We start from the raw sequence: 12,995 nt of genomic DNA, 5'->3' as shown, positions 1-12,995 counted from the left end.
TAATGCAAATGAAAAAAGAGATTGCTTTCAAGTTTTTTACATCAGTTTGGTCCATTGTAAGCAATGCCAGTTTTGATTTGCAAGGCTTCTCTAGGATAACTACTTTTGCAATAAATTTAAATAAATGTTTGTAAACCATTTAAAAGTTAGCAATTAAATAATTACTACAGATAACCAAATTAGACAGATTCATGTTTTCTGTAGTCAATCAAATGAGTATTTGCATGTTTTGCCTTTTCTAGCTTGCTTGCCTTTGTCTAAGCAGAACATAATTGTTCATTTACAGAAATATATGCCCTATTGTGTCAGTTTGTACATATGTACACATATATACATATGTGTGAGTGAAAGATTATAGGAATAATAAGAGGCATCTAGGTGACATAGTGGATAGAGGACTGGACTTGGAATAAGGAAAACATTAATTTGAATCTTACTCTGGGCAATTATTAGCTGTGTGTCTCTGGACAACTAAACTAACCTTTATTATCCCCAATTCTCTCATCTGTAAAATGGGGCTAATAAGGGCCCCTACTAATGCGGGTTGTTGTGAGAACTAAATCAAATGAGATGTTGTATTTAAAGTGCTTTGCAGTCCTTAATGAGCTATATAAATGGTAGTTTTATTAATAAAGGAAACATACTAGGCAAGTAGGAGGAACTATATTTATACATGTCAGCATATAAGCATGTATAATGATATGAGTATACATGTATGCATGAAAAATATTCTCATGTGAAATGACTATTTCTGGTTTAATTTTATTTGGGGTAAGAAATGGGATGGGGGGTTGCTCAGTACATATTTTAATTTCTTACCTTCTTTCTTAAAAAAGTTCTAAGATAGAAGGACAAATGCTAAGCAAACAGAGATTAAGTGACTTGCCCAGGGTCACATAGCTGGAAGTGTCCGAGTCCAGATTTGATCCCAGGTCTTTTTAACTCCCAGTCTGATGCTTTATCATTGTGCCAACTAGCTGCCACTCAAGTATAGGTTTCCAATGGATATTGAAGTAGATAGAATTAGGCTAGGATTATCTGCTGACAAAGGAATTATCTATAGGGAATAGTGGGGCCTAACTTCAAGCCTAGAATTTCTGACTCCTGGATTTGGAAACACTTTCCACTGGACAGGAATCTGCCACCTGTTTGCTTATTGTAGAAACAAGAGGGAAAGAGAATAGAAAGTCAAGTTATAATCAGTAATGGCAGTGTTCAAGCAAAAAAGGGAAGGAAAGTTATCATATGATTCTAGTCCTCATCTAGTGCATTACCTTCATTTTTATAGATGAGGAAACCAAGTCCAGGGAAAAGAAGTGATCTATCCCCAAGGTCATAAATGCCAGGCAAAGAATTTATATCTGTATCTTCTGCCTTCAGATTTCTGCTTTGTCAACTATGTAATATTCTATAAGGTCTTCACAAGTGATTTCATAGATTGAGTTTTTATATATTTAAAAAATCCCTTAATTATACACTAAAAACCATTTAAATATAGTTTTAACAAAAGAACTATCATTTACTCCATATTCACATAATATCAGTTTCAAAAGAACAAATATACTTGAATTATTGTAAAAGATGGAAAATAGTATTAATATTGTAATGCTCCTTACTTGAGAACTCTAACATGATATTGATGGTGTGATTATATCCACAGAGCAGACTATGATAATTTTTTCCCTTTAATTTTGTCCTATAAGCAATGGATAAATTGACTGCTGGCTTCGGGGACACCACAGTCCAAATATGTTTTTATTTATCAGAGTAGAGTAAAAATTGCCTTATATGTGCATTTTAGATCCCTTATATGAATTAGCAAAAGATTCAGATGTCATTATTCTGATAAATTCTATGAATTATAAATATTTGAATGAAGTATTGATTCTTTTTAGCATGAATCAATGCAACTAAGCAGAAAAAAAGATCTTTTTAGGATAAGGATATATTGACTAAAATTAAAAAATATTGAGTATTATTTATGTTTTGTACATGGAAATATGATTTGTCTCTTTTTGGACTACTTGAATAGGGAACAGATTATCAAGGGAATAAAATAAAAAAGAAAGTAGTATGATTCTGGTCTCTGAAAACAAAAATTCTAAATCTCTTATCCAAAAGGCAAGAGCAGAGCTGTAAGTAGGTATCCTGCCTTACTACTCTACTGAATTTGCCCAGAGAGGCAAGAAAAGCAGAAAGTTCTCAGTACTCCATATTGTTTGGTATTCTAATTGCAAGAATTTTCCAGAAATTATAGTGTATTGGTGTCCAGCGCTGAGGACACGGTGGCCCTATCAGGTACAGGACAAATACTGGTCCCTTCCCAGAAACTACAGACTGGTACCTCTACGAGTTTCAGAGAATCCATGACTCCAAGGAAACTGATGGTATTAAAGAGTAAAATAATAGGTAAGGCATAGAAGAAAGGTATCTAGAGTTGGTAGTCTGGACTAGGAAGGGCAATCTGGCTATTTGGTACAGAGTCAAAAGTGGATTATCCATCTTAGAGTTTGTGTGATAGGCATAGGATGGTGGTACTCCTCTCCCTTACTCCCTTCTTTTTCAGCACCGTGGAGCAAAGCACAGTTACCACCCTATAAACAGGTAAAATACCTTAAATGACATAGTTGAATGACTGGGAATATCAGGAAGGGTATTTGATTTCTTTCTTCCTGAGAATAACATAATTCAGTCATCAGAGACAATTTGTAAACATCAGGATTGAATTCTTCCTGACAAATATTTACTATGTGCTCTTGGGTAAATGAATAATAAAAATTGTCATAATATAATCCAGTTTTTGTTATATATAGTATATATTATATATGGTTGACATAATATAGTCCAGTAAAATTAAAGGTAAAATAACAAAGTATGAGATATAAGTAAATGGAAAAGTGAAAATAAATTCTTTAAAAAAATTTTTTTTAATTTAGTCAATTTGGAACATTTTCCCTTGGTTTCAAGAAATCACACTATTTCCCTCCCTCCCCTGACCCCAGCCTAGCTGTAGCCAACATGCAATTTCATTGGGTATTACAAGTGTCCTTGACCAAAACCTATTTCCATGTTGATGGTATTTGCATTAGGATGCTCATTTAGAGTCTACATCCCCAATCATATCCCCATCGACCCTTGTAATCAAGCAGTTGTTTTCCTTCTCCCACAATTTTTCCTCTGAATGTGGATAGTGTTCTTTCTCATGGATCCCTCATGGAGTTGTTCAGGATCACTGCATTGAAACTAATTGAGAAAACCATTACATTCAATTGTACCTCAGTGTATTAGTTTCTGTGTATAATGTTCTCCTGGTTCTGCTCCTCTCACTCTGCATCAATTCCTGAAGATCATTCCAGTACCCATGGAATTCCTCCAGTTCATTGTTCCTTGGAGCACAATATTATTCCATCACCAACAGATACCACAATTTGTTCAGCCATTCCCTAATTGGAGGGCATCCTCTCATTTTCCAATTTTTTGCCACCACAAAGAGCACAGCTATGAATATTCATGTAAAAGTCTTTTTTCTTATTATATCTTTGGGGTACAAACCCAGCAGTACTATGGCTGGATCAAAAGGCAGACAGTCTTTTAGCACCCTTTGGGCATAGTTCCAAATTGCCCTCCAGAATGGTTGGATCAATTCACAACTCCACCAACAATGTATTAATGTCCCAACTAAGCCACATCCCCTCCAGTATTCATTACTTTCCATGTTAGCCAATCTGCTAGATGTGAGGTGATACCTCAGAGTTGTTTTGATTTGCTTCTCTCTGATTATAATAGATTTAGAACACTTTCTCATGTGCTTATTAAGAGTTTTGATTTCTTTAACTGAAAATTGCCTCTTCATTTCCCTTGCCCATTTATCAAATGGAGAATGGCTTGATTTTTTTTGTACAATTGGTTTAGATCTTTCTAAATGTGAGTAATTAGACCTTTGTTAGAGGATTTTGCAATGAAGATTATTTCCCAATTTGTTAGTTCCCTTCTAATTTTGGATGCATTAGTTTTGTTTCTAAAATAAACTTTTTAATTTGATGTAATCAAAATTATTGATTTTACATTTTGTGATTTTTTTCTAGCTCTTGCTTGGTCTTAAAATCTTTCCTTTCCCAAAGATCTGACATGTATACTAGACTGTGTTCATCTAATTTTCTTATAGTTTCCTTCTTTATATTGAAACCATTCACCCATTCTGAGTTTATCTTGGTGTAGGGTGTGAGATGTTGATTTAAACCTAATATCTAACATACTGTCTTCCAATTTTCCCAGCATTTTTTTTATCAAATAGTGGGTTTTGGTCACAAAAGCTGGAACATTTGGTCTTATCATAGACTGTCTTGCTCTGGTCACTTACCCCAAGACTGTTCCAGTGATCCTCCTTTCTATCTTTTAACCAGTACCAAATTGTTTTGATGACCTCTGTTTTATATTATAGTTTGAGATCTGGGACAGCAAGGCCTCCTTCCATCACTTTTTTTTAAAGATTTCCCTGAATATCCTTGATCTTTTGTTCTTCCAAATGAACTTTGATATATTTTTTCTACTTCAGTAAAAATTTTTTTTTGGTAGATCAATGGGTATGGCACTAAATAAGTAAATTAATTTGGGTAGGATTGTCATTTTTTATTATGTTAGCTTATCCTACCCATGAGCAATTGATGTTTTTCCAATTGTTTAGATCTAGTTTTAATTGTGTGGAGAGTTGTGTTCATATAGTTCCTGTCTTTGTGTTGGCAGATAGATTCCTAAGTATTTTATATCGTCTAGGGTGATTTTAAATGGAATTTCTCTTTCTAATTATTGCTACTGAGATGTATTGGAGATATATGTAAATGCTGATGACTTATGTGGGATTATTTTGTATCCTGCAACTTTGCTAGAGTTGTTGATTATTTCGACTAGCTTTTTGGTTGATTTTCTGGGGTTCTTTAATATCATCTGCAAAGAGTGATAGCTTGGTGTAGGGTGCCAATTTTAATACCTTCAATTTCTTTTTCTTCTCTAATTACCACTGCTAGTGTTTCTAGTACAATGTTAAATAATAGAGGTGATAATGGGCATCCTTGTTCCACTCCTGACCTTATTGGGAATGCTTCTAATTCATCCCTATTATAGATGGTGCTTACTGATGGTTTTAAATATATACTGTTTATTATTTTTAGAAAAAGTCCATCAATTCCTAATCTCTAGCATTTTCAATAGGAATGAGTGTTACATTTTGTCAAAGGCTTTTTCTGCATCTATTGAGTTAATCATATGATTTTTGTCAGTTTGCTTGTTACTATGGTCTTGTCATAGTGAATAACCCTCATGATCACTTGCTAGAGTCCTTTTGCTAGTATTCTCTTTAAGATTTTTGCATCTTTGTTCATTAAAGAGATTGGTCTATAGCTTTATTTCTCTGTTTTTGACCTATCTGGCTTTGGAATCAGTCCCATATTTGTGTCATAAAAGGAATTTGATAGAACTCCTTCTTTGCTTATTCTGTCAAATAATTTGTATACTATTGGGATTAGTTGTTCTTTAAATGTTTGATAGAATTCATTTGTGAATCTATAATGCCTGAGGGATTTTTTCTTAGGGAGTTCTTTGATGGCTTGTTCAATTTCTTTTTCTGATATGGGACTATTTAAGAATTATATTTCTTCTTCTGTTAATCTAGGTAATTTATATTTTTGTAAATATTCATCCATATCACCTGAATGGCCATATTTATTGCCATATAAATTGGTATAATAATTTTTAATGATTGCCTTAATTTTCTCTTCATTAGAGGTGAGGTCTTCCTTTTCATCTTGGATACTATCAATTTGATTTTCTTCTTTCCTTTTTTAAATTAGATTGACCAGTAATTTGTCTATTTTATTAGTTTTTTTCAAAGTACCAGCTTCTAGTCTTATTTAAAAATCAATACTTCTTTGACTTTCAATTTTATTAATTTCTCCTTTGATTTTTAAAAATTTGTTCACTTTCTAGTTTTTTAATTTGCATGCCCAATTCATTGACCTCTGCCCTCTCTAATTTGTTAATATATGAACTCAAGGATATGTATTTCCCCCTGAATATTTCTTTGGCTGCATCCCATAGATTTTGAAAGGATGTCTCACCATTGCCATTTTCTTCAATGAAATTATTAATTGTTTCTATGATTCTATGTTTCTATGATAGGTTCTACAACCTATTTTGGAGAATCATATTATTTAATTTCCACTTAATTTTTGATTTGGCTCTCCATATACACTTACTGATGATTATTTTATTGTGTTATCATCTGAAAATGTTGCATTTATTATTTCTGCTCTTTTGTACATCTTTGCAATGTTTTTATTCCCAAATACATGGTCAATCTTTGTGAATGTACCATGTGCTGCTCAAAAGAAGGTGTATTACTTTTCATACCTATTTATTTTTCTCCACATACCTAACTCTAATTTTTCTAAGACTTCATTCACTTCTTTTACCTCTTTCTTATTTTTGGGATTGATTTATCTAGTTCTGATGGAGGAAGGTTCAGGTCTCCTACTAGTGTACTTTTTGTATCTATTTCATCCTTGAGCTCCCCTAGTTTCTCCTTTACAAATTTGGATGCTATGCCATTTGGTGCATACATGTTGAGTACTGATATTCCCTCATTGTCTATACTGCCTTTTATCAAGATATAATTACCTTCCCTATCTCTTTTAACTAGATCTATTTTTACTTTAGCTTTGCCAGATATCATGATTGTGACTCCTGCCTTCTTTTTATCAGTTAATGCACAATAGATTTTGCTCCATCCTCTTTCTTTTAACCTATGCATGTCTAACTTCCTCATATGTGTTTCTTGTAGACAGCATAAGGTAAAGTTTTGGATTCTATTCCACTCTGCTATTTAATTGCATTTTATAGGTGAGTTCATTCCATTCACATTCAGAGTAATGATTACGAGCTGTGTATTTCCCAGCATTTTGATTTCTACTACTATTCCTGACTTTTATTCTTTCACTATTTACTTCTATACCAATGTTTTGTTTTTAGTCAGTTCCCCTAATTCCCACCCTTATTTTCCTTCCCTTTCTACCCCCCTCCCTTCTTATTCCCCCCTTACTTTCTTTACAGTCTTTTTATACTAACCCCCATCCCTCTCCCTCCCTTGTACTGCTTCCCTCCCCACCCATCTGTTTGTTAGCCTTCTAATTCACTATAGGGAACAAATTGATTCTCTGCCCCAATGGATTGGATTGATCTTCCCTCTTTGAGTCAATTTCAATGCACATAAGAGATGAGTATTTCCTATCTCCAACCTCTTTACCCTTCTAGTGTATTAATGTCCTCCCCAATCCTGCCATGAGCTTCTTTGTGACATATAATTTTTTTTTGTTTTTCCTATTTCTTTTAGTATTAAGCTCTTTTTTAAACTCTGGCTGTATAGTATATATATATATATATATATATATATATATATATATATATATATATATATATATATATATATATATATATATATATATATATATTCATACATATATCTATATACACATTTTTGTATACATTACATATATTTATATATACATAAATATATACATATTTCATCCTATACAGTTTACCACTGGTCCCTCTATGTGTAATTCTTCTATCTGCCCAAGTGATAATACCAATTTTTAAGTTACCAATGACCTCTTTTCGTATAGGGATACATATCATTTTAACTTATTGGGTCTCTTAAAGAAAAACCTTTTCCTTTTTTTCTTTATTTTTTCTTTTTCTCCCCTTTCTTAATTTTGATGATTCTCCTGAGTTCTGTGATTGGGTATCAAATTTTCTGTTCAGGTCTGGTCTTTTCTTTACAAATGCTTAGAATTCTATTGTATTAAATGACCATACTTTCCCCTATAAGAATATATTCAGTTTTACTGGGTAATTGATTCTTGTTTATATACCTAGTTCCCTTGCTTTCCGGAATATCATATTCCATGCCTTTTGGTCCTTCAGTATAGATGCAACCAGATCCTATATTAACCTCACTGTTGTTCCGTGGTATTTGAATGACTTCTTAGCAGATTGTAAAATGTTTTCCTTGATCTGATAGTTCTTGAATTTGGCTATAACATTCCTGTTTGTTATCAGTTGGGGATTTAGTACAGGAGGTGATCTGTGGATTCTTTCAATCTCCACTTTTCCCTCTTGTTCTAGAATATCAAGGCAGTTCCCGTGGATAGTTTCCTGTAGGATGATGTCCACGATTTTTCTTTTGTCATGGTCTTCTGGTAGACTAATGATTCTTAAGTTGTCTCTCTTGGAACAATTTTCTAAATATTCTGTTTTGTGAATGAGGTGCTTCATATTTTCCTCATTTTTTTCATTCTTTTGATTTTGCTTCATGGTGTCCTGATGCCTTGTGAAGTCACTTGTTTCTAGTTGTTTTATTCTGGTTCTTAAAGCCTGGATTCCATCCCTGGTTTTTTGGTCATCCTTCTCCTTTTGGTCTGATTTTTTTGGAGGTCATCTTTCATCATCTTTGCCTCATCTTTCTTCTCCTTTGCCTCATTTTCAAGCTGGTTGATTTTGGCTTTCAAGACATTATTTTCTTGTTTTAGTTCAAGTGCCTCTGTTTCCAGATGACTTATCTTAGTTTTTAAGTTCTTTTCTCAGTTGTCTTCAGATTCTCTTAATTGTGTTTTGAATTGAATTTTGAGTTCTGCCAGAGACTGTATCCAATTCTCTGGGGTTTCTGTATTTTTGCTTGGAGTTCCCTCATCCTACTCTGTTCCGTTCTCTCTTTGTTCATTGTCTGTATAGAAGCTGTCGAATGTAATTTAGTTTTTTCCTTTTCTGTTGTTTGCTCATATTTATCCCTTCTTTACTCCCTGCAGTTGCCTGAGCTCTTGCTCCTCTCATTTTTTTTTTTGTGTGTGTGTGGTTTGGGGCTTTTCTTTCCACCTTCACCTTTGGAGCTTTGTCAGTAAATCTCACAGTGCAGTCTGTGGGGAGGCTTGTTGGAGCTTGAGCTTCCCTGCTCTCTGGATGCTTTGATGGGATTAAATCCAACTTGGTTACTGAATGTGCCTGGAGGTTAAATCCTCAGGAAAGTGGAGGCAATATTGAGTATCTCTACTGCTGCTACTATGCTTCCTTCTCTGAGCTCTGTGTTTCTTCTCTAATTGCTTTCCCATTGCCTGTGTTGGATGCTCTGCACACCTTTGCCTGTAAGGTACTCCCTTTAAACCAGAGCCTTTGTCTGCCCAGAGATTCCAGCTACTGCTGGATGCTTAGTGCTCTAGATGTGGGAAGGGTTCCGGGAACTTCCTTCTTCCTTCCCCTAAAATTGGAGTATTCTTGAATTCTGATTTTTGGGGGTGTACCTTTTAAGTTGAGTCCAGCAAGAGGCTTCCTTGGCTCTGTCTTGTTGTTAGGTTTAATTTTCAGTCCCCTAGGAGCATTTAGTTTGTAATCGGTAAGGAAGGGTTTTCAGAGGTCTGAACTTTTGGTGACTCTACAACACCATCTTGACTCTGCCTCCTCAAAATAAATTCTTACACGTTTGGGTTTTCTTTACAGCAAGCTATCAAGTTATTAATTTTTAGCTAATGAAGTTTAGTATTATTAAGAAATCATGATAGATTGCTTTGCATTAGACAGTACATTAAACATTAAATTGTAGGAATAGTGCAAGAATTTTCAAAAGAGCATATTTGTCATGCCACGATTTTCTAGCAAGACATAGTAAAGCTTAAATCCGGTATATTCTTTTATTCAAGGAAATGGATTTTTTAAAGAAAAAAATGTTTTTACAAATTACATTCGATTTTCAAAAATTGTTTTCTGACATTTTGCAATTCATGAACTCTCCCACCTTCTCACCTCTCCCCCTTCCTTGAGATGGCAGGTAATATGATATGGACTCTACATGTACATGGACATATTTCTGTGTCCATCATGTTGCAAAAGAAAACATCTATCAAGGAATTGGATTGAAAAATAGATATACTGGGAAATAAAAATGTAGATATGTATCCTTGATTTTTTATATTCATACATTGATTGAACTATTTAATCTTTATGTAAGAGTGAACTAGAAGAGGGAAAAAAATCCTAGAAAGTAACATTAAAATATAAAAAGAACACAATCATTCCACTGAGAGATATTCAATGTGCTTACAAAAAAAGCTCAAATTCCAAAGCATGAAATTCAAGCCAAATGGAAAAGCTAAATATCCTTAGCAGGAAAGTGATTTTTTTTAAAAAAAATTAATGCCCTTTATATAAAAAACACCTCTACATTATATTCTTATTAAACAGCATCCACTTGGCATGCTGAAACTTTATTTTAAATTTTGTTTCCTCTTGGTAAGTTCATGGCAAATAGAAAATACTGCTGCTATGTAGGAAAACAGGGTACACCCTTGACAATTAGAATTACTTGGCATTTACCTCATTTATAATGATCCAGTGACAGTCGAAAGCAACCAAATTAGTTTCCACAACCTAGAATAGAAAAAAAAAAATCATCTATCAGTGAACATTTCTCATTAAAACCTGCAAATGGGAAAAAATAAAACAAATATTTTGAAAGACTTTTGCAATTCAGTTGAAGATACCAAACCTTTAAAAGAATAGTGTGAAAGCATTTCTGATTTTTATTGGTTAGCTAATTAAACAAAGAAATGGAATTCAACTTGAAAATAAAGGAAAACTAGATTTCTAATAATACTAATTATAATAATATGCAAACTGAATGAATTGTGGGAAAAAAGGTACAGGCAAGAAAGGCTTAAATACAATTTTAGTATATATATGTATATATATATATGTTAGCATGTACAGATACTTGCATTTATGAATATATATATATATACATATTATACAGAATGCCTCAAAAGTCAGTGCAATTTTAAACCTTTAAAGCATATTATTATGTGCCATTATTAAAACTTTTTGTTAAGCTTTAATAGCTTAAATTGCACTAAGAATTTTGTGACAGTCAAGATCAATAGGGCTTTTCTATATTTTTTTAATATATCTGTATAAATAGTCTGACTGATGATATTCTGTCAGTGTTAGTGAAATTATAGTCAAGTCATAAAATTTCAGGGTTGAAAAATCATAGAGTCAAAACATTCCAGAGTCATCTGACACAGTCCAATTCAGACTTGTCAAGGAATTTCCTCTACAACAGTTCTCAACCCTTGAAGCCCCCTAATGAGAGGGACTCTCTCACCTTCAGGCAGATTATTTTAAGTGGAAAATGTACCTACTTAGACAGTTTTTCCTTATTGTGTAGACATAAGGATAGACATCCTTATTAAGTAGACATTTAGCTCTGGATATCTTCTGCACTTTGCTTCTATTCTATAGCCAAGAAACATAAGCTTAATTTTTTGCCTATATGAAGACTTTTCAAATATTTTGGGGCAGCTGTTATATGTTCCCTTTTGCTCTCTCCAAATCTTCTCTTCTCTAGGTTAAAATCCTATACTTGGAAAATAATTTCTCAACAGGCAAAGTCTGATTGTAGAATTCCTATCTATCCTTTAAAGGCTCTTTCAAATGCTATTTCCTATATAAAGTTTCCTCTGTTTTAAAGACTTTTCCCATAGAGTCTGTGTAGTTATTTCTGTCTTTCTCTAAGTTATGCTGCTATTAAAACTACCTTTATATCTTATTGCTATATTAGACTCTGAGCTCCATGATGTCTCTTTTTTATTCTAGTTATACTCTCAAGATCATTTACAAGCTTGCTATTGCCCCATTTTAATTGAATATTTAGTCATCTTACATATGTCATAATTCCTAAATCATCTGAAATACAAATTTGATAAACATGCCTTAGTAAATTTCATTGACATTTTCTCATTCCAGGATGAATCATCAAAGAATGTGTTATTTTCTCTCTCTCTCTCTCTCTCTCTCTCTCTCTCTCTCTCTCTCTCTCTCTCTCTCTCTGTCTCTCTCTCTCTCTCTCTCTCTCTCTCTCTTCATATATGTATATATAAAATAAATTAAGATATTGTAATATTATTACTGAATATATAAATATTAATAGTATAATATAAGTAAACCCCAAGCTAATTAGCATAGCAGCCAGAGTTCTAGATTTTGAATTCAAATCCTCACTCAGATATTTACTGGTTTTCTGACATTGGATAAGACACAATCTATATCAGTCTCAGTTTCTTCATCTGTAAAGTGGAAATAATGGCATTCATCTCATATGGCTGTTAGAAGGATAAAATGAGATAACAAATGTAATATATCTTGCAAATCTTCAAGTACTTTACAAAATGTTATTATTATTATTTTACAAATGCAAGGAAACTACTTTCACTGATACAAATGAAAGACTAGTGATAAAAATTATAATCATAATAAATAGACTGGGGCACTGAGAGATTTTATGATTAGTTCAGGGTCACAAAGCCTGTCCAAGTCAGAATATCAACCCAGATTTTTCTTATTTGAAAGTTAGTTCTCTATTCACTATACCATGCTACTTTTATTTTATTTTACATGGGGAGAATAGAACTACCAGCTTCATCTGGGCTGGAAGTACAATGGGCACTCATGGACATAATCTCATGACTGATCAAAATGGAATATTTGACTGCTTGGTTTCCCACTTGGGTTGGTTGACTCCCCCTTAGACACCCATTTTCCCTTCCCTCCCTGCCCCACTGTGCCCAGGCACTCACCATACATGGGCCAAACAGTGTGGTGGTCACTTTTACTGTATACATCATTAGTCTACTGTAACTCAAAATTCCCAAACTAAAGTGAACCAACAGCCTTTGCCACACTAGCAGCAAGAATGACAGGAATGTACCACCACATCCAGTCTGTTTGTTTTGTTTGTTTTTGCTTTTACAAAATTTTTCTTTTTATAATGAACTTAATAATCAGCAAATAGGAACATACAAAAAATCTGAATGTTTCATAATTATTCCCATTATATAAATTTTTAAAATTACTTGTATGATGTTGAAAAGGTATTTGAAGAAGTTAAAATATATTGA

General features: G+C 33.3%; 1 protein-coding gene across 1 annotated transcript in view; it reads right to left on the bottom strand.

The window, feature by feature from the left end:
* Nucleotides 1–12,995, bottom strand: part of GRID2 (glutamate ionotropic receptor delta type subunit 2) — a 1,955,631-nt gene that overhangs the window by 708,188 nt on the left and 1,234,448 nt on the right. Inside the window, exon 5 of the mRNA XM_007495736.3 lies at nt 10,417–10,470. Within this exon, the coding sequence (XP_007495798.1) occupies nt 10,417–10,470 (54 nt within the window). The remainder of the gene's footprint in view (nt 1–10,416; nt 10,471–12,995) is intronic.

The sequence above is a fragment of the Monodelphis domestica genome, chromosome 6 (genome assembly GCF_027887165.1).
Source record: "Monodelphis domestica isolate mMonDom1 chromosome 6, mMonDom1.pri, whole genome shotgun sequence".
Classification (NCBI taxonomy): Eukaryota; Metazoa; Chordata; class Mammalia; order Didelphimorphia; family Didelphidae; genus Monodelphis; species Monodelphis domestica.
This window is presented reverse-complemented; position numbering and strand designations above follow the sequence as displayed.